The following is a 21,344-nucleotide window of genomic DNA, read 5'->3' as shown; positions in this document are numbered from 1 at the left end:
AAGATAAGCCATCGCAATGAGAAGCCCACACACGCCTGCTCGCTGCAACTAGAGAAAGCCCTCGCAAAGCAATGAAGACCCAGCTCAGCCAAAACACGCACATGCACGCACACGCACACAAGACCCAGAGTATTCTAATGCATTTTCCAATTCTATAACTACTGGATTAGGATAAAAGGAATTTAGGATACATGAAAAATGTGTTGTATGGACCTGGTTGGACCTAATTCAAAGAAACTGAGTGTAAAAAGATATTTCTGAGCCAATCAAAAAATTGAGTGATGACCTGGGTTTTGAGTGATGTCAAGGAATGACTGTTAGTTGTCTTGAGTGTTGTCTTAGTCTGTTTGGGTTCTGTCAAAGAATAGACTGAGTGGTTTATAAACAACAGACATTTCTTTCTCACAGTTCTGAAGGCTGGGAAGTTCATGATCAGGGCACCAGCAGACTGAGGGTCTGGTGCGGACCAGTTTCTTGATTCATAGGTGGCTGTTTTTTCTCTGGAGGGAGCTCTCTAGAGTCTCTTTTACAAGGGCACTAATCCTATTCCCTGGTGGCTCAGTGGTAAAGAATCCGCCTGCCAAAGCAGGAAATGCAGGTTCCATCCCTCCGTCAGGAATGTCCCCTGGAGAAGGTAATGGCAACCCACTCCAGTATTCTTGCCTGGGAAACCCCATGGACAAAGGAGCCTGGTGGGCTACAATCCATGGGGTCACAAAACATTTGGACATGACTTAGCAAATAAACAATAATAATCCCATTCCTGAGGTCTCCATCCTCATGACCGAATGACCTTCCAAAGACCACATCTTCTAATACCATCACACTGGGGATTAGGTTTCTTCCTATGAATTTTGAGGGTATACTGGAATTAGAGATGTGTACTGGAATATGAAAAGGGGAAATGACATTGGGATTTGTTTTAAAATACTTTATCAGGGACTTCCCTGGGGGTCCAGTGGTTAAGAATTCACCTGCCAATGAAGGGGACACGGGTTCAATCCCTGATCTGGGAAGATTCCACATGCTGAGGGGCAACGAAGCCTGTGGGCCGCAACTCCTGAGCCCACGCACTGCCATGATTGAAGCCCACGGGCTCCAGATCCCACGCTCTGCAACAAGGGAAGCCACCCCAATGAGAAGCCCACGGACCACAACCAGAAAGTAGCCTCTACTCACCTCAACTAGAGAAAGCCCACCTGCGGCAACAAAGACCCAGAACAGCCATAAATAAATTAACTTAAAAATTTAAATACATGTAAAAATAAATAAATAAGCTACAAACTTAAAAAGTAAAATAGAATACTTTGTCAGGGACTTCCCTGGTGGTCCAGTGGCTAAGACACTGTTCTCTCAATGCAGCAGGGCCAGGATTGATCTCTGGTCAGGGAACTAGATCTCACATGCCTCAGCTAAAGATCCTAAATGCTGCAGCAAAGATTGGAGATCACATGTGCCACACAACCAAGATCCCGCACAGCCAAATAAACAAATAAATATTAAAAAAAAAAAAACCTCATCAAGGGGAAAAAAGTTTAATGAAACACTATTGAACTCTTGGTGATGGTTGAAACTGGCTAAGGGTCTAGAGGATTCTTTTTCATGAGAATTTTAGATTTTTCTCACAAAGTAATTTTTTTTTAACCTTCTTTTTTGGCCACATCATGTAATTTGCAAGACCTTAGCTCCCTGAACCCATGCCCCCTGAAGTGGAAGTGCAGGGTCCTAACCACTAGACCACCAGGGCAGTTCCTCACAAAGTAATTCACAAAACAGGACGGTTTCAATGGCAGGAAGCCATGTCATCCCGTTCAGGTACTTGGATTACAACCGCTGTCAGCTGGGATGAAAAATAAAATGAAGGAGAAAGGAGTCCAGATGAGGAGGATTTCCCGAATCTTTTATTATCAGTCTCCTTTCCAGACGCAAGGAGTGCCACAGAGAAACTGAGACCACATCTCCTTGCAGCAGCCAGTGGGGCTCAGGGGTCCTGTTCTCCCCAGGTCTGTCAGCCCAGCTTGATGAACAGCAGCAAGGTGGCAAGAATTCCTGGCAGCTGAAATGGGGGAAGAAAGAAACACTGAGCCAACATGAGGCATCTCTGGAACCCACATCAAATTTAATACACGGAGATACATCGTGATTTAGAAAGGTCAGGGCAGGGTGTGACAGACAGCAGAGGGACTCTCAGGGCCACGGTGGAGGGAATTTGGACTGTTACCACAATAAATCTCACCGGAAGGTAGAAGGAGGAGGCGTTTTGTGATGCCCGTCAGTCATTCTCCCTTTGTTTCCCCCAGATCTCATCTCCACCCTCTGGGTCCTGAAAACATTTCCCAGAATCCCCTGCTCCCGAGGGTCGCAAAGAGTCGGACACGACTGAGCGACTCACACACACACACACACACACACACACACACACACACACATGCTCCCTAAATTCCTGTTAAGTTTGGCCAATAGGAAGTACCAATAGGAGATGGCTGGACAGAAAGAAAGGTTGGAGTATTCTTTCCCCCACTCCCTCCTCTCTTCTGCCCACCCTGAGCTTTGCAAGATCACAGTTGTGGGCAGATGGCTCCTTTTCCTTGACTCTTGCTCTCCCTACCCCTTCAGGCATAGGAAAAGTAAAACCTTCCTATGTGGCTAGCCCTCATTCTCCTTAACCCTGCTGATACTTCCAAAAGGGGCCCCTGAAAACTTTTATTTTTTAAGTTTTTTTGTTTAATGTGGACCACTTTTTTTAAGTCTTTGCTGAATTTGTCACAATACTGCTTCCGTTTTATGTTTTGGTTTTTTGGCCACAAGGCATGTGGGATCTTAGCTCCCTGACCCTAAAAATGTCGTAAAAGGACCCTGTAGGACTTCCCTGGTGGTCCAGTGGTTAAGAATACGCCCGCCAATGCAGGGTACATGGGTTCATTCCCTCGTCTGGGAAGATCCCACATGCCACAGAGCAACTAAGCCTGTGCACCAAAACTACTGAGTCCTTGCTCTAGAGCCTGAGAGCTACAACCACTGAAGCCTGTGTGCCTAGAGCCCATGCTCAGCAACAAGAGAAGCCCCTGGAACTCGAAGCCTGTGCGCTACAAGGAAGAGTAGCCCCTGCTCACTGTAACTAGAGAAGGCCTATGCACAGCAACAAAGACCCAGCACAACCAAAAACAAACAAATAAATGAATAAAAGTAAGGCAAAAGTCATATATATATTTATATATTTTAAATGACTGTGGGGGCTGAATTCTGTTTCTTGCTAGGATCTTGACTGTTTTGACTTCCCTGGGGAGGATAGTGTGATATAGTGTGCAAACAAATATTCAATATAAATGTGTACAATGAAAAAAATCCATTTAAAAATACGAATCAGACTGATGAGACTCATCCATATCTTCAGATCAGATCAGATCAGTCGCTCAGTTGTGTCCGACTCTTTGCAACCCCATGAATCGCAGCACGCCAGGCCCCCCTGTCCATCACCAACTCACGGAGTTCACTGAGACTCACGTCCATCGAGTTGGTGATGCCATCCAGCCATCTCATCCTCTGTCGTCCCCTTCTCCTCCTGCCCCCAATCCCTCCCAGCATCAGAGTCTTTTCCAATGAGTCAACTCTTCGCATGAGGTGGCCAAAGTACTGGAGTTTCAGCTTTAGCATCATTCCTTCCAAAGAACACCCAGGGCTGATCTTCAGAATGGACTGGTTGGATCTCCTTGCAGTCCAAGGGACTCTCAAGAGTCTTCTCCAACACCACGGTTCAAAAGCATCAATTCTTCGGTGCTCAGCCTTCTTCACAGTCCAACTCTCACATCCATACATGACCACAGGAAAAACCATAGCCTTGACTAGACGAACCTTTGTTGGCAAAGTAATGTCTCTGCTTTTGAATATGCTATCTAGGTTGGTCATAACTTTCCTTCCAAGGAGTAAGCGTCTTTTAATTTCATGGCTGCAGTCACTATCTGCAGTGATTTTGGAGCCCAGAAAAATAAAGTTTCACACTGTTTCCACTGTTTCCCCATCTATTTCCCATGAAGTGATGGGACCGAATGCCATAATCTTCGTTTTCTGAATGTTGAGCTTTAAGCCAACTTTTTCACTCTCCACTTTCACTTTCATCAAGAGGCTTTTTAGTTCCTCTTCACTTTCTGCCATAAGGGTGGTGTCATCTGCATATCTGAGGTTATTGATATTTCTCCTGGCAATCTTGATTCCAGCTTGTGTTTCTTCCAGTCCAGCGTTTCTCATGATGTACTCTGCATATAAGTTAAATAAGCAGGGTAACAATATGCAGCCTTGATGTACTCCTTTTCCTATTTGGAACCGGTCTGTTGTTCCATGTCCAGTTCTAACTGTTGCTTCCTGACCTGCATATAGATTTCTCAAGAGGCAGATCAGGTGGTCTGGTATTCCCATCTCTTTCAGAATTTTCCACAGTTTATTGTGATCCACACAGTCAAAGGCTTTGGCATAGTCAATAAAGCAGAAATAGATGATTTTCTGGAACTCTCTTGCTTTTTCCATGATCCAGCGGATGTTGGCAATTTGATCTCTGGTTCCTCTGCCTTTTCTAAAACCAGCTTGAACATCAGGAAGTTCACAGTTCACATATTGCTGAAGCCTGGCTTGGAGAATTTTGAGCATTACTTTACTAGCGTGTGAGATGAGTGCAATTGTGCGGTAGTTTGAGCATTCTTTGGCATTGCCTTTCTTTGGGATTGGAATGAAAACTGACCTTTTCCAGTCCTGTGGCCACTGCTGAGTTTTCCAAATGTGCTGACATATTGAGTGCAGCACTTTCACAGCATCATCTTTCAGGATTTGGAATAGCTCAACTGGAATTCCATCACCTCCACTAGCTTTGTTCGTAGTGATGCTTTCTAAGGCCCACTTGACTTCACATTCCAGGATGTCTGGCTCTAGGTCAGTGATCACACCATCGTGATTATCTGGGTCGTGAAGATCTTTTTTTGTACAGTTCTTCTGTGTATTCTTGTCATCTCTTCTTAATATCTTCTGCTTCTGTTAGGTCCATACCATTTCTGCCCTTTATCGAGCCCATCTTTGCATGAAATGTTCCTTTGGTATCTCTGATTTTCTTGAAGAGATCCCTAGTCTTTCCCATTCTGTTGTTTTCCTCTATTTCTTTGCAATGATCGCTGAAGAAGGCTTTCTTATCTCTTCTTGCTATTCTTTGGAACTCTGCATTCAGATGTTTATATCTTTCCTTTTCTCCTTTGCTTTTCGCTTCTCTTCTTTTCACAGCTATTTGAAAGGCCTCCCCAGACAGCCATTTTGCTTTTTTGCATTTCTTTTCCATGGGGATGGTCTTGATCCCTGTCTCCTGTACAATGTCACGAACCTCATTCCATAGTTCATCAGGCACTCTATCAGATCTAGTCTCCTAAATCTATTTCTCACTTCCACTGTATAATCATAAGGGATTTGATTTAGGTCATACCTGAATGGTCTAGTGGTTTTCCCTACTTTCTTCAATTTAAGTCTGAATTTGGCAATAAGGAGTTCATGGTCTGAGCCACAGTCAGCTCCTGGTCTTGTTTTTGCTGACTTTATAGAGCTTCTCCATCTTTGGCTGCAAAGAATATAATCAATATCTTGGCTGGTGGTAATCTGCAGAAAAACAGTTTCATGTGAAGCTTCCCAGTGGCTCAGTGGGTAAAGAATCTGCCTGCCAATACAGGAGATGCAAGAGATACAGGTTCAGTCTCTGGGTCAGGAAGATCTCCTGGAGAAGGAAATGGCAACCCACTTCAGTATTGTTGCTGGGAGAATCCCATGGACAGAGGAGCCTGGTGGGCTACAGTCCATTGAGTTGCAAAGAGTCAGACATGACTGAAGGGACTGAGCAGAGGCATGAAAAATCAACATGGGGAAAATGTGAGAAAAACTTCCAGGGCTCAAGGGGATGGACATTTTTTCTAATGAACAGCTTTATTGAGATGTAATTCATTTATCATACAATTCACCTTTCTAAAGTGTATAGTTAAGTGGTTTGATTCCTTTACATTTAACGTAATCGCCAAGAAAGTAGGATTTATGTCAGCCACTTTGCTATGTTTTCTATTTGCCTTTTTTGTTGCTCTTCTTTTATTCATTCATCACAGCCTTCTGTTCTGTTGGATGTTTTCTTTTTTAAATATTTATTTGTTTAGCTGTGTCGGGTCTTAGTTGCAGAATGCAGGCTCTTCACTGCAACATTCAGGCTTCTGTAATTGTGGGGACTGGGCTTAGCTGCCCCAAGGTATGTGAGATCCTAGTTCCCCAACCAGGAATCAAACTCACCTCCCCTGCAATGGAAGGCAGATTCTTAACCACTGGACTACCAGAGAAGTCCCCGTCTGCTGGATATTTTCTAGTGCACCATTTTAATTCCCTTCTTGTTTTTATTATATTTTAAAATTATTTTCTTAGTTGTTGCCCTGGGGAGTACGATGGACATCTTAACTATTCATAATCTAGTTTGGATTAATACTAAATTAATCAGTACCATACAAAAACTCCTATATAGTTGTGTTTTCTCCAACATGCTTTGTGTTACTCTTGTCATGTAAATTACATGTAAATTAAATCTTCATATAAGTACAGTTTTATGACTTGCTTTATGCAGCTGTCTTATAAATGAGGTAGGAGACTAGGTTTAACAACCATTTCTGTCTTTTGTCACTGCTGTGTCTCAGTGTCCCAAACAGTGCTTGGCACACAGTAAATTAAAAGACCTCGGTGTGTCCCAGAGGAGCTGGAACTTACCTGCATCACTGCTGTCCCCAGACAGCCCCCACTCAGGTTGGCGCTCTGAGTCTTGGTTATTTTCAGGAGCTTAGGGAAACAGCCCTGGGGAAACAAGCATCAAAGTAGGAGGGACCTGGTTAGAGACTAGTGGATTCCAAAGTGAAGTGAAAGTCACTGGGTCGCATCTGACTCTTTGCAACCTCATGGACTGTACAGTCCCTGGAATTCTCCAGGCCAGAATACTGGAGTGGGTAGCCTTTCCCTTCTCCAGGGGATCTTCCCAACCCAGGGATAGAACCCAGGTCTCCTGCATTGCAGGCGGATTCTTTACCAGCTGAGCTACCAGGGAAGCCCTGGTGGATTCCAAGGCCCCATCAACCCCTACAGGTCAGATTTTTTTCACAAAGTAATTTATTTATATTTTTTACTTTTCTTTTTTTTTGCCTCACCCACTGCATGTGGGATCTCAGTCCCTTGACCAAGGAGGGAACCCTTGCCCAAGGAGGGAACCCTTGCCCCCTGCAGTGGAAGTGGAGACTCTTGACCACTATACTGCCAGGAAAGTTCACCCAACACGATTTTTATAGAAGTCAGTAGGAGGAATTCCCTGGTGGTCAGGTCAGATAGTTAGGACTCTGCTTTCACTGCTGAGGATTCAATCCCTGGTCAGGGAAGTAAGATCCAGCTAGCCCCTCGGTGTAGCCAAAAAAAAAGTCTCTGGCCCTCAGGGTCTACCTAGGTGATGCCTGTGTTGCGTGGGTGCTCAGTTGATCAGTGGTGTCCGACTTGCAATCCCATGGAACGCAGCCCATCAGGCTCCTCTATCCATGGGATTTTCCAGGCGAGAATACTGGAGTGGGTTGCCATGTCCTCCTCCAGGGGATCTTCCTGACTCAGGGATTGAACCCAGGTCTCCTGCATTGCAGGCAGACTCTTCAAAATCTCCAGTTACCTCCTGGTGGATGACGTCTGCAGACACGTTGTGTCCATCACAGTCCACGGTCCCTGGGGATTTACAGCAGCACCGGGGGTAGGTGTGACCTGTCACCCTTTCAAAGGAGGAGCCAGAAAAATCTGTGTAGTTCTTCACTCCACAGCACTTGAGCTGCAGAGAGGAGAATAAACACTTGAAGACTCCCTTTCAAATATCGAAATAATCCAAACAATAGAAATCACAGTCACCATGGCTACTGTTTAGAGCAGGCAGTTGCATTATTCCAGGGCCTGTGTTAAACACCGCCCTTTCTCACTCCATCATGGCTCAGAACCCTCCACAACTGTCACCTTACTTGAGGTAGAAGCTGAACTCTTCACCATGGCCCATGGGGCCCTTCATGATCCTCCCCATCACCTTCTCATCTCCCTGCTAGGTCCCTTGAACTCACCCAGCTGCATATTGGTCTTCTCTCTGTTTCTTTTTTTAAAAATTATTTATTTATTTACAGCTGTGTTGGGTCTTCGTTGCTGCACGTGGGCTTTTCTCTAGTTGCGACGAGTGGGGGTTACTCTTCGTTGCGGTGCATGGGCTTCTCATCACAGTGGTTTCTTCTGTTGCAGAGCAAAGCTCTCGGCTCGAAGGCTTCAGTAGTTGCAGCTCACAGGCTCTAGAGCGAGGTCTCAGCAGTTGTGGTGCACGGGCTTGGTTGCCCCTTGGCATGTGGAATCTTCCCAAATCAGGGATCGTACCCGTGTCCCCTGCACTGGCAGGCAAATTCCTATCCACTGTGCCACCAGGGAAGTCCCTCCTTTCTGTCTTTTTCATTTTTTAATATTGACTGTTTCTTTTTATTGTTTGGTTTTTGCTAAGCAAAAGGGATGAGACAAGATGAGGGTGGTGGTGGTTTATCTGCTTCAGTTGTGTCTGACTCTTGTGACCCCATCAACTGCCACCCACCAGCCTCCATGGGATTTCCCAGGCAAGACTACTGGAGGGGGTTGGTATTTCCTTTTCCATTTCTCTCTGTTTCTTAAGCACACTTAGTAAGCGTCAGCCTCAGAGTCTTTAGATGGCTACTTGTGGAGTGCTGTTCCCTCAACTACCTGCATGACCTACTCCCTCACTTCATTCAGGTCTCCAGTATCAGTCAGGCCAGGCTACGTGATGCTGCATAACAGACAGGTCTTCAATCTTAGCAGTTCCTCTCTCACTCACATGACCTGCTCATCCTAACCTGGCAGGAGAACTCCACTTATCAAGGTCTCTCAGGGACTCAGGCTGGTGAAGCAGTCACCATCCAGATGGTTCCACTACTGGGCAGAAGGAAAAGAAAGGTCTAGAGAGCCCTGCACTGACAATTACATAATTTGGCCAGGAAGTGACTCATATTACTTCTCATTGGCCAGAACTCATCAACGATCCCCAACTGACTATAAAGGACTAGGACAGGCCATCCACTGTGTGTTAAAAATAGATGACAACTAGTATACAAGAGGAAACAAAATCCTCTCTCTTTCCCTGCCTGGGTTTCTTCATAACACTCAGCACTCCTGCCACCAGTCTTGACTTAGTGGTTTCTTGTCTGTCTCCCTACCCAAGTGTCAGTAACACAGAGCAAAGGATTTTTGTTTTGCACCCTGCTTTGTCCCTAGACTCCTGAACACTGCCCAGTACACAGCAAGTGTTCAACAAAGATTCATGGAAGGACAGCCACCTAAATGTTCATAGACAGAGGAATGGATAAAGAAGATGTGCTACATATATCCCGATGGAATACTACTTAGCCATAAAAAGAATGAAATAATGCCATTTGCAGAAATATGGATGGACCTAGAGCAAAGCAAGTCAGAGAAAGGCAAGTATTATATGACATTGCTTATATGTGGAATCTAAAGAAAAAATAATACAAATGAACTTACAAAACAGATAAATATAGATAAAGAAAACAAACTTATGGTTATCAGAGGAGGGATAAATTAGGAGTTTGGGGATTAGCAGATACACACAGTTATATATAAAATAGACAAACACAAGGACCTACTGTATAGCACAGAGAACTGTATTCAATATTTTGTAATAAACTATAATGGAAGAGAATATGAAAAAACCACTTTGCTATATATCAGAAGCAAACACAAAATTGTGAATTAACTATACTTAAATTTAAAAAGATTAGTGGAAGGACTGTATGAATGAATGAGAGGTACTTTCCACCATCTCAAACTTCAGAAGCCAAAACAGGGATGCACGCAAGTCCCCTACCCATCATGTGATGCCTCCAGAGCCTGAATTTGACCCCATACCAGTTCCTGGGCCCCAAACTCAGACAGAAAACATTCCTACATACAGGCAATGGCTTTTCCCTTTCACATGCTTCCTGGCCTCACAGACCCTTCTCAACTATCTGCCTCAAAAACTTAGATGACACATGGAGGCCGGTCCTGCTCTTTAAACACCAAGACTAAAGAAATAAATCCTGGGGACTTCCCCGGTGGTCCAGTGATTAAGAATCTGCCTTCCAAGGCAGGGGACGCAGGTTCGATCCCTGGCTGGGGAACTCTGATCCCACATGCCATGGGGCAACTAAGCTGCAGCGCCTCAACTATTGATCCTGTAACCACAACTGGAGAGAAGTTTGCTCATCACAATGAAAGATCCCAAATACCGCAACGAAGACCCAATGTGGCCAAATAAATAAATATATATTAAAAAAAGGAAATAAATCCTAACACCTCAAACCCTGCTGACGGGAATATAAAATGGACAGTTGCTGTGGAAATCAGTATGAAAGTTCCTCAAAAAAATTAAATGTAGAATTATCAGATGATCCAGCAATTCCATTTCTGGACATACACCTAAAAGAATGGAAAACAGAGACTCGGAGAGATATTTGTACACCTGTAAACCCAGTGTCCATTGACAGTATGTGTGTACTGCTAAGTTGCTTCAGTCGTGTCCAACTCTTTGCAACCTCATGGACTGTAGCCCACCAGGCTTCTCTGTCCATAGGATTCTCCAGGCAAGAACACTTGAGTGGGTTGCTGTGCCCCCCTCCAGAGGATCTTCTTGACCTGGGGATCGAACTCTCGTCTCTTATGTCTCCTGCATTGGCAGGTGGGTTCTTGACCACTAGTGCCACCTGGGAAGCCCCTGTCCATGGACAGAGAAATGGATAAATAAAATACAGCCCACCCATACAAAGGAATATTATTCAGACTTAAAAAGGAAGGAAATTCTGACACCTGCTATACCATGGATGAACCTGGAGAATGCTTAGTGAAATAAGCCAGACACAAAAAGACAAGTACTGCATGATTCCACTTAGACAACCTCCCTGTGTCTGAGCGTCCTCAGTTGCTCAGTCATGTCCGACTCTTTGCAACACTATGGACTGTAGCCCGCCAAGCTCCTCTCTCCATGGAATTCTCCAGGCAAGAATACTGGAGTGGGTGGCCATTTCCTCCTCCAGGGGATCTTCCTGACCCAGAGATAGAACATGCATCTCCTGCATTGCAGGCAGATTCTTTACCAAGCCCATATGAGGTCCCTAGACTCTTGAGAGTCACTTGGACTGCAAGGAGATCCAACCAGTCCATCCTAAAGGAAATCAGTCCTGGGTGTTCTTTGGAAGGAATGATGCTAAAGCTGAAACTCCAGTACTTTGGCCACTTGATGCGAACAACTGACTCATTTGAAAAGAACCTGATGCTGGAAAAGATTGAAGGCAGGAGAAGTGGACGACAGAGGAAGAGATGGTTGGATGGTATCACCGACTCAATGGACATGAGTTTGAGTGAACTCCAGGAGTTGGTGATGGCCAGGGAGGCCTGGCGTGCTGCAATTCATGGGGTCGCAAAGAGTCGGACACGACTGAGCAACTGAACTGAAAGGAGTCATATTCCTAGAGCATTGTAGAATGGAGGGTGGTGGCTGCCCGGAGCTGAGGGAGGGAGAAGGAGTCTTTGTGGTTAAAGGGGACAGTTTCAGTTGTGGAGAGGCAGGCTGGCGATGGTTGCACAACCATGTGAATGTGCTTAATGCCACCAAACTGAGCACTTAAAAATGGTTAAGACAGTAAATTTATGTTATGTGTCTTTTATTACAAAAATTCTTTTAAAAAATGTGAATCTCACCTTCTCCATGACCAAATTCCATCGCATGGAATAGTCATCTGGCTCCTTGTAACCTCTGTAATTCTTCCTCAGGGTCACGAAGTTGTGCTCCAAGGCCACTTCTCGAACCTCAGCGATGAAACGGGGAGCGGTGAGCACAGAAAACAGCAAGGTGCCCATTTGGTGAGGTTTCTTGGGGACTCTGGGTGGGGGCGGGGAAGGGGACTTCCCGTCTGCTTCCTTCCTGGCCCCTCCACCAGCCAAGGGTCTGCGCTGGGGGAGGAAGAACTCGGGCTACGTCGGGCCTGCCCCCCACCCCCCAGAGGGACATAAGCAAGAGCGTGGGTGTGGAGCCCAGCTCATCTGGCTGCGTTCATCCTCGCAAACCGTTTTGAATCATCTGCTCTTTTGAATCGCCCACTCGCCCGCTAAGCCCCCGACTGGGTTGCAATTCGATTAGGGACTTGAAAATCATCTTTAGCAACTGAATCTCTCTCGGCACAAAAGGCGCGACTTTAATTTTCTGTGTGCGTGTGTGTGTGTGTGTGTGCGTGTGTGTGTTTGAATAGAGGTTTAAATTCAAAACCTTTTTCTTCCCCCTAAAGAGGTAAAAATAATCGCATGGTTCAAAATTCACAAAGCACAGACGGTAAATCATGAAAAGTCTCCCTCCCACTTTTTTCTTCCAGCCGACAAGTTTCTCCCACTCCATCCAGGGTTACAGTTTCCTGTGTCCCCAAAGAGATATACTATGCGTGTCAAAGCAAAGAATATTCTCCTTATTGTTCTCCTTGCTTCGTACTACTCTCTCTCACTGTTCGGCACCCGGCTACTCTCATTATTCGGCGTCCGGCTGTTTTTCACAAGAGCATTAGCGGCTCTTGGTAGCCTGCTCAAATCCCGGGGGCTTCGCTTATTTCTGTGTCCGGGAGCCTGACATCCCGGGCTAACGACTGAGGTTCTCTACGTGGCCTCAGTACGCATGCGCCCTGGGAGCAGCCCTTAAACAATGACTGATGAGAGGTGGTGGATCAATACTGCAGCTCCCTCGCCCCTTGGGTGGGGAAAATAGTTGCATTCTCTTTGCGTCCCAGCCAGGATTGATCCCAGTTGTACCGTGTAAGCTTTTAGGGGCTACATTCCCTTCCCTGCCTCACTGCTCATGCCCCCTACTGGTGCTTCTTGGGATCATCACTCAAACCAGGAGCCTTCAAATCCTTGTCTCAGGGTGGGCCTCGCCGGAGGTAAACAAGACTACGTTCTGGAGAATGTACCGTCTCCTAACATAGAGCCTACTCCTTCCTTCTTTCCAGCTGCATCAGGCTCCCTTGTCTGGATTATTATAAATTATAATCCCCCTCCCCCCAAACTGATGCTCCAGTAGGACAGAAGCAACCTTTTGCACATCCTGGTATATGTATGTCATGCTGCCTACAAACAAGCATATCCTTGGATAATTCCCAGAGACCAGATGGTTGGGTCAAATCCGTGCTTTGCCATTTTGATGGATATTGCTAAACAGCCCTCTATTTTGAATTCATTTCAAAACCTCAACAATTTTCACAGCGTTTCCCATTACCATCCCCCGCAAGCCTCACCGCAAATGCAGCAGAGAGGTCAGATTAACCCAGCAGATTTTTTGAGGACAGCCTTGGCGGAGAGGGCTGAGGTTTTTGGCTTTTTCACCCCATCTCTAGAAACTCAGTCTCCCACCGTCACGAGATCTTGGAGGGCGTGGGTGCCTGGAGGGGACGGGGTGGGGGTGGGGCCCGCAGAGGGGAGGGGGCGGGGCTCTATTGATTCCATCTATTTTTAATGTGGAGTGGGAGAAGCCGTCCTGTACTTACAACCGGGAAGAAGGCAAGGACCACCGTGGCAGCCGTGATTTGCACAATGAGAATGATGACCATGACCAAGAAACACTGGAAGACACAGAGCGGGGCGCGGGGTGGAGGCTGGGAGCCTGCTGGAAGTCCTTACACCCCCACCCCGAGGCCTCCCTGTAGCCTCTTCAGTTTGAAAAACTGGGGTTGGGTGGTGGTAGGGTGGGAGGTGGGGTGGGTGGTGGGGGTAGCAGGGTGGGAGGGTTTAGAGGGGGATTTTATTTCTTCCTTGTGTCATTTTCCTGGATGTTGTCCAGGATGCTGGCAGTGGGGTATTCTTAAGAGCTAATAGCTAGAACCCCATTTCATGCCCAGCACTTTCTGGGAGTCCCAGAGCCCTAAGAGGGGACTTCTGACTGTGTGTGCAGACAGCAGGTCCTGAGTACGTGCTAAGTCACTTCAGTTGTGTCCGACTCTTTGCAACCCCATGGACTATACCCCGCCAGGCTCCTCTGTGCATGGGATTCTCTAGGCAAGAATACTGCAGTGGGTTGCCATGCCTTCCTCCAGGGAATCGAACCTGAGTCTCCTGCATTTCCTGCATTGGCAGTGTGTTCCTTAGCACTAGCACCCATCTAGAAAGTCCAGAGAGCAAGGAGGGATAGAAAAGCAGGAGGGACAGTGGGGACAGAGAACAGAGGCAGGAGGGCATTCCCCAGCGGTCCAGTGGTTAGAACTCCATGCTTTCACTGCCGAGGGCCCAGGTTCAATCCCTGGTCAGGGCACTAAAATCCCACAACCTATGCTTTGTGGCCAAAAAAGGAAAAGTTGCCGGGAGAAGAAGCAGGGCCAATAAATCTGATATGTAAATTGGGGGGAGGGGTGATAAGACTGAAGGGGAGGTGCCAGATGACGGGTGGATGAGTGCCAGGGAGAAAATATCAACATATGCTGCCTCATGTTTCCAGTGAAATTCCCATGCCTGGTGGGAAACAGTGGAAAATACTGTGAGGGGAAGGGGTGTCCAAGAAAGGTCAGCTCCTGGTCTCCCTTCATCTATTTCTACCTATGCCTATTATTATTATCAGTCCTTTGGACAGCAGGAGATCAAACCAGTCAATCCTAAAGGAAATCAACCCTGAATATTCATTGGAAGGACTGATGCTGAAGCTGAAGCTCCAGCACTTTGGCCACCTGATTTCGAAGAGCTGACTCATTGGAAAAGATTCTGATGCTGGGAAAGATTGAGGGCAAGAGGAGAAGGGAGCGAGAGAGGATGAGATGGTTGGATGGCATCACCGACTCAATGGACATGAGTTTGAGCAAACTCCGGGAGATGGTGAAGGACAGGGAAGCCTGGTGTGCTGTAGTCCATGGGGTCATAGAGTCAGATACAACTGAAAAACAGCAATAGTATTTCCCAACCTCTGGGTGAGGCATCCAGAAGACAGATAGCCAGGCATCGAAAAGTCCTCTTGGTGACTTCTTCAGAATCTGTCCTGAATCTACCTACTTCTAATGTCCACCAGGGCCCCACTGGGTCTAACCTGACTATCCCCCATCAGGACAAACACAGTCCTTCCACTCTGGTCCTCCCCTCACGGTGTTCCCTCCACAGCCACCAGAGGGCGCATCTGTCAGAGCACAACTCTGCTCAGATTCCTCCGTGGCTCCCAATGCCATCAAAAGGACTTTACTTTTGTGGATGAGGTCTCAAGAGGATTTGGATGGACCGGAGGCTGAGGGTAAAGTCTACTGAACTTGCCAGTGAGTTGGACTGTGGTGTGAGAGAGAAGGCTCTTTGATCCCTCCAAGTTAAACTATGGATAAAATAGTGCCCACAGGGATGTCCCTGGAGATCCAGTGATTAAAACTCCCTGATTCCACTGCAGGGGGAGCAAGTTCCATCACCATATGCTGGGCTTTAAGGCTAAAAAAGCAAAAAGTGCCCCATGCTATTGATCCTGTATGCATCCTAGACAGCATATTAAAAAGCAGAGACATCACTTTGCAGACAAAGGTCTGTTATAGTCAAAGCTATGGTTTTTCCAGTAGTCATGTATGGATGTGAGAGTTGGACCATAAAGAAAGCTGAGCCCTGAAGAATTTATGCTTTTGAACTGTGATGCTGGAGATGACTCTTAAGAGTCCTTTGGACTGCAAGATCAAACCAGTCAATCCTGAAGGAAATCAACCCTGGATATTCATCAGTAAGACTGATGCTAAAGCTGAAACTCCAATACTTTAGCCACCTGATGTGAAGAACCAACTCATTGGAAAAGACCCTGATGCTTGGAAAGATTGAGGGCAGGAAGAGAAGGGGGTGAAGAGGATTAAATGGTTGGATAGCACTACCAACTCGATGGACATGAGTTTGAGCAAACTCCGGGAGATAGTGAAGGACAGGGAAGTCTGGGGTGCCGCAGTCCACAGGATTGCCAAAGGTCGGACACGAACATGACTGAGCGACTGAGCAACAACAACATCCTATAGAAGAGAAAATGAAATATTGCAGGCACAGGACTGGTTCAATAAATACTTGTTGAATGAAGTAATCAAGAAAACTAGAGATGATAGATATTCAGGGAGGTGGAGAGTGAGGATGGATTCTTTAAGAGTAGGGGATGTTGACTCTCTGGGAGATTGCTAGAGCAAGGATTGCCTTGAAACCTCTAAATCAAAACCACTGGAATTTTGCAGCAACACAGTCGGGGAAGATGCCCGAGGCAGGGACTTTCCTGGTGGTCCAGTGGTGAAGAATCTGCCTTCGATGCAAGGGATGCCAGTTTGATCCCTTGTCTGGGCACTAAGATCCTACACACTGCAGAGCAGCTAAGATGCTGTGCTCCAACTAGAAAAGCCCTTGGGCCACAAGGAAAGATCCTACCTACCCCAACCAAGACCAGACAGAGCAAAAAAAAAAAAAAAAAAGAGAGAGAGAGAGAGAGAGAGTGCTTGTTTAAAAACAAAACAAAAAAGATGTGGAGACAGATTCAACTTAAAATGGGATGATCAGTTCAGACAAGATTGTAAGAGAAGCGGGAATGGGGACTCTGGGAGCTGGATGCTGGGGAGACATTTGGCCGAGGCTACATGTGAGAACGAGCAAGACATGTAAAATCTGTGACGTGATCTGCTGATCATGCTCAAAATATTCATACTCCATGCATCTGACCATGTACTTGTGCTGCATGGCAATTACTATAGTGTTGTATTCATGGGGGACATATACATGGGCCAACAGAACAGAGCAGTGTGCACAGAACAGACCTGAGCATAATGGAAACTAGCAAAGACGGAGGAGGACTGGATGGGCCAGGCGGTAAGTGCAATAGTATTTCACACAACTAGGAAAAAAAAAAAAGAAATCAGATCCCTACCTCACACCACACACACACAATCAAACTCCCAAAGACTAAAGAGCTAAGAGTGAGAAAGTAAGCCTTAAAATCACGGGAAGAAAACCTAGGAGGGTATAATTTATGCACTTGGGTAGGGGAGGGGTTCTAAATGAGACCCATCACAAAGAAAAAGATGGGACTCCCCTGGTGGTGCAGTGGATAGGAACCTGCTTGCCAGTGCATGGGACACAGGTTCAATCCCTGGTCCGGGAAGATTCCACATGCCTCAGAGCAACTAAGCCCTGCACCACAACTACTGAGCCCACATGCTGCAACTTCTGAAGACTAGAGCCTGTCCTCTAGTCCTAGAGCCTGTCCTCCACCCACAAGACAAGCCTGAACCCTGCAACAAGGAGTAGCCCCCTGCTTGCCACTAGAGAGACTGCACGCAGCAATGAAGACCGAACACAGCCATAAATAAATAACTTTTTAAAGTTATTAAAAAAAGAAAAAGATGTTTGCATCTGGTGTTCTTTAAAAGACACCATACACACTATAAAATAGGAAACATCAAAGGAGTTTAGAACACCTGCAAGGAAGGATTCAGACACGACGGAAGAGTTGTGGGGTCTGTGTGCAGATGCAACTTACAATCAAGAGGGTGCCTCTGCTTTCCTTGGCTGCTCCATGCTGCCTGGCGAAGCCAAGCAGCACCGTGACGCTGCCCATCACCAGGCACAGGTAGCCAACATGAAACAGGTACTCAGAGGACAGACCAAGGACCTTGGTCAGGACAGCCCCTCTGAAATTCACATAGATGCTCAGACCAATGAGGATCATGCCAGAGAGCTTTAGGATAGAAAACATGGGAAAGCAATCTGTTAGTTGTATACAAATCAAACTCCTGGAGGAGGCAACAAAGGCCAATAAAATCAGCAGAAACATTTCAAAACTCATAATGCCCAGAGTTGGTGAGGATGTAGAGAAACTTTCCATACTCTGCTGCCAGGCAACAGCCTTTTTTGAGGGAAGCGGCAGGAGGATATTTTGTAATTGGTATTTAAAACGTTCAAGGTTTTGCGGTAAAACTTTTTACCCAGAAATTCCATTTCTAGACATTCAACCTAGGAAAAATAGTTACACATGATGAGCCTCAGAACCAGGGAAAAATGTTGGAAATAATTGAAGCAACCAATAATACAGATTGGGTAGGTAAATCATGGTACCGCCTTGCAATGGGATCCTAGACAGTTATTTTAAATGATGCCTGTAAGACAGAGGGTGGCACGTTTTTTTTTTTGAAAAGTCCCCAATATTGTGAGCTTTGCAGGCCATACATTCTGACTCAGCCAGTGTATCGGATTGCAGCCATACATGTGCGTGCGTGCGTGCGTGTGTGCTCAGTCACTTCAATTGTGTCTGACTTTTTGCGACCCCATGGACTATAGCTGCCAGGCTCCTCTGTCTGTGGGATTCTCCAGGCAAGAATACTGAACTGGGTTGCCATGCCCACCTCCAGGGGATCTTCCCAACCCAGGGATCGAACCCACGTTTCCTGCGGCTCCTGCGTTGCAGGCAGATTCTTTACTGCTGAGCCACCTGGGAAGCCCAGCCATACACAATTCATAAACAAATTTATTTTATTTACAAATAAATTTTATCTATTTACAACATTGTACTTCACCAACTTCTGTTGTAGGAGAATGTTTATTGATACACAAAGATGTTTTTAAGGCCTATGTTTAAAAAAAAAAAGATTGTCAGCAGTCATAGTCCTTGGTATTTATCTAACAGAGTTGAAAACTTATGTTCACATAAAAACCTGCACATGGATGTTTCTAGCAGCTTTATCCATAGCTGCCAAAACTTGGAAGCCACCAAGATGGCCTTCAGCATATGAATGGATAAACAAACTATGGTACATCCAGACAATGGACTATTGGCACTAAAAAAAGCATGAGCTGTCAAGCCAGGAAAAGACATAGAGGAAACTTACAGGCATATTGCTGAATGGAAGAAGCGAATCTGAAAAGGCTACATGGTTTATGATTCCAAGTATATGACATTCTGGAAAAGGCAAAACTATGTAGACAGAAGAAAGATCAGTAGTTGCCAGGGGCTGGGGGGATGCGGGGTGACAGGTGAAGCATAGAGGATTTTTAGGGCAATGAGACTATTCATACGATGCTGACATGGTAGATACACTTGTGAAAAGCCATAGAATGTACACCAGGAAGTCCCTGGCAGTTCAGTGGTTAGGACTCCATGCTCGCACTGCAGGAGGCACGGGTTTGATCCCTGGTTGGGGACCTAAGATCCTGCAAGCCGGAAGGCATGGCCAAAAGAGAAAACAATGTACAATGTACAAGGTTATAATGATATCAATGCCTTGCCTGTGTGCTCAGTCGTGTCCGACTCTTTGCAACCTGGTAGACTGTAACGTGCCAGGCTCCTCTGTCCATGGAAATTTTCAGACAAGAATACTGGAGTGGGTTGCCATTTCCTCCTCCAGGCGATCCCGACCCAGGGATAGAACTCTTGCATCTCCTGAATTGGTAGGCAGATTCTTTACCACTGTGCCACCTGGGAAGCCCCTGATATCAGTGTAGGTTCATTATAACAAATGGACCACTCTGATTTGGAATGTTGACAGGAAAGGAGGCTGTGCGTGTGTGTGGGGCAGGGCTTACGTGGGAAGTCTTGGTACCTTCTGTTCGATTTTGCTGTGAACCTAAAAGTTCTCTAAAAAGAAGTCTATTTAAAAGGAGGAAAAACTTACAATTTTTCAAAAGAGGAAAAAAAAAATGAAGATGCTAAAGCAGTCACATACCACGTTTGTGTTGCTGTTTTTAAAGGTACATAGAAAGGTCTGGAAGGATTTAATAATGATATTTATTGAGCCATGTTCCCATGACAGGCATCAGCCTTTTAAATGCATTATCTTGTTTAATTCCCATCAAGATGATGCCACACAGGTGAAGAGAGTAGGAGTAATATTTAATTTCCTTCTCTTTTCTGGCAACCTTTCCTCATACAGTCTTACTACTGAAAACAGTGACTGCTTCAGCGGTGCACATTTCAGGTTACTATTTTTTTTTTTTAATTTGTTTGCCCTGGGTCTTAGTTGTGGCATGTGAGATCTAGTTCCCGGACCAGGGATCAAACCCGTGCCCCCTGTTTTGGGAGCACAGAATCTTAACCACTGGACCATCAGGGAAGTCCCGTGGGTTACTTTGTAGGAAGAAAAAAAAAATGGTTTGAAAAATGTAAAGGACCAAGAGCAGAACCATTCTCTCCTGCCTTTCCAAACAACTTTCATTTTCTGCAGGGTTTGCCTAAGAGCTGAGTTCTTCCACCATTGACCCCCAGGTCCCCCAGAGTACACAATTCTGCTTGATTTAGCAGCTCTGGGTTGGTGGAAGCAATGCCTGTTCCCAGTGCATCCTGCTCCTCGTCCGTCTGCCCTACATCCCTCCGGGGTCCCTGGGGACCACAGATCCGGATGCCAGCGAATTTGGATCAACTTATTTCTGTCTTTGAAGGAGCCAGCCATGGAGGAAGGGCTGCAAAGCCCCAGGGTCCGGGTTGTGACATACTTACAACAGTAACACCATTGAAGAAAGAAAACAGTTTCTTCAAGGAATAATATGGAATGTGCGTTTCAGCCATGTCAGCCAAACTGGGGTGCCCTGACCAGTTAAGTCAGCATCTTCCTAAACCTCTGGGCTCCTGTTTCCCAAGATGGTAGAGGTCTGGGGAGTTGGGTGGGGTTACCAAAGCTGACTTGCTCTGCCCCTCTCTCTCCTGGCTGTTTGATCCTCAGCTGGGGAGGGGCCCCAATGGCTGCCCCTCTTCAGTCACAGCCTTTATCACATCACAATCAGATGCTGGAGCGAGGCTCCCAGCGCCAGGGAAACGAGTGCCCCAAACTGTGCCCTGCTGGTTCTTCATCAGGAATGGAGAAGAAGTCACTCTGTTACGGCCCGCCCCCAGATGCTACCCAGGACCTACAGGGATAATGCTCAACATTATAGTGGTCAACATTATTGACCACTCATGTGGTTGATGCCCCTGCTGACTGGGGGCTCCAAGTGGAAATGTGTGTGGGCTATCCAACTCATGGCTGTGCTCCCACAGCCTGATACACAGTGGTGCTCAAGAAACCATTGTGGAATGAATGAATGAAGAGGTTCCATGAAGCAGGAATCTAGCTACAAGCCATCGGGTTCCTCAGCCCCTGGCTTACACATTAGCTCACTGGGCTCAGACTTCTTACATGGCTCAGAGAGGCCAAGGTAACTGCCCAAGACCACACAGGAAGCAGGGCCGAGGCTGGGCTTTGAAGCTCCAAGAGTGACACAGAGGTAGGAACCTCGGTCCCCTT

The 21,344-nt window shown here is 46.2% G+C and overlaps 1 protein-coding gene across 1 annotated transcript; it reads right to left on the bottom strand.

Moving 5' to 3' along the window:
- Positions 1–1,855: 1,855 nt before the first annotated feature.
- On the bottom strand, positions 1,856–20,629 carry TSPAN16 (tetraspanin 16). The gene is made up of 7 exons (XM_055566607.1): positions 20,561–20,629; positions 17,612–17,809; positions 13,644–13,718; positions 11,818–11,925; positions 7,700–7,852; positions 6,766–6,849; positions 1,856–2,056 (listed from the first exon to the last, which is right to left on the bottom strand). Exons 1-7 carry the CDS (start codon positions 20,627–20,629, stop codon positions 2,009–2,011), a joined length of 735 nt encoding a protein of 244 aa, XP_055422582.1. The 3' UTR covers positions 1,856–2,008.
- Positions 20,630–21,344: the final 715 nt, after the last annotated feature.

Source organism: Bubalus kerabau, chromosome 1, assembly GCF_029407905.1.
Source record: "Bubalus kerabau isolate K-KA32 ecotype Philippines breed swamp buffalo chromosome 1, PCC_UOA_SB_1v2, whole genome shotgun sequence".
In the NCBI taxonomy this organism is placed as follows: Eukaryota; Metazoa; Chordata; class Mammalia; order Artiodactyla; family Bovidae; genus Bubalus; species Bubalus kerabau.
Note: the sequence above shows the minus strand (reverse complement) of the source record. Positions and strands in the feature narration are given on the sequence as shown.

Bases quoted from the DNA above. Each gene is read 5' to 3' on its own strand.
- TSPAN16 (XM_055566607.1), bottom strand. From the start codon at position 20,629: ATGGCTGAAACGCACATTCCATATTATTCCTTGAAGAAACTGTTTTCT. The intron at 11,926-13,643 runs GTAAGTACAGGA...TTCATCGCTGAG, and splicing joins TCCTTGCCTTCTTCCCGGTT to GTTCGAGAAGTGGCCTTGGA. The intron at 2,057-6,765 runs GTAAGTTCCAGC...CCCCCATTTCAG, and splicing joins TGGGGACAGCAGTGATGCAG to CTGCCAGGAATTCTTGCCAC.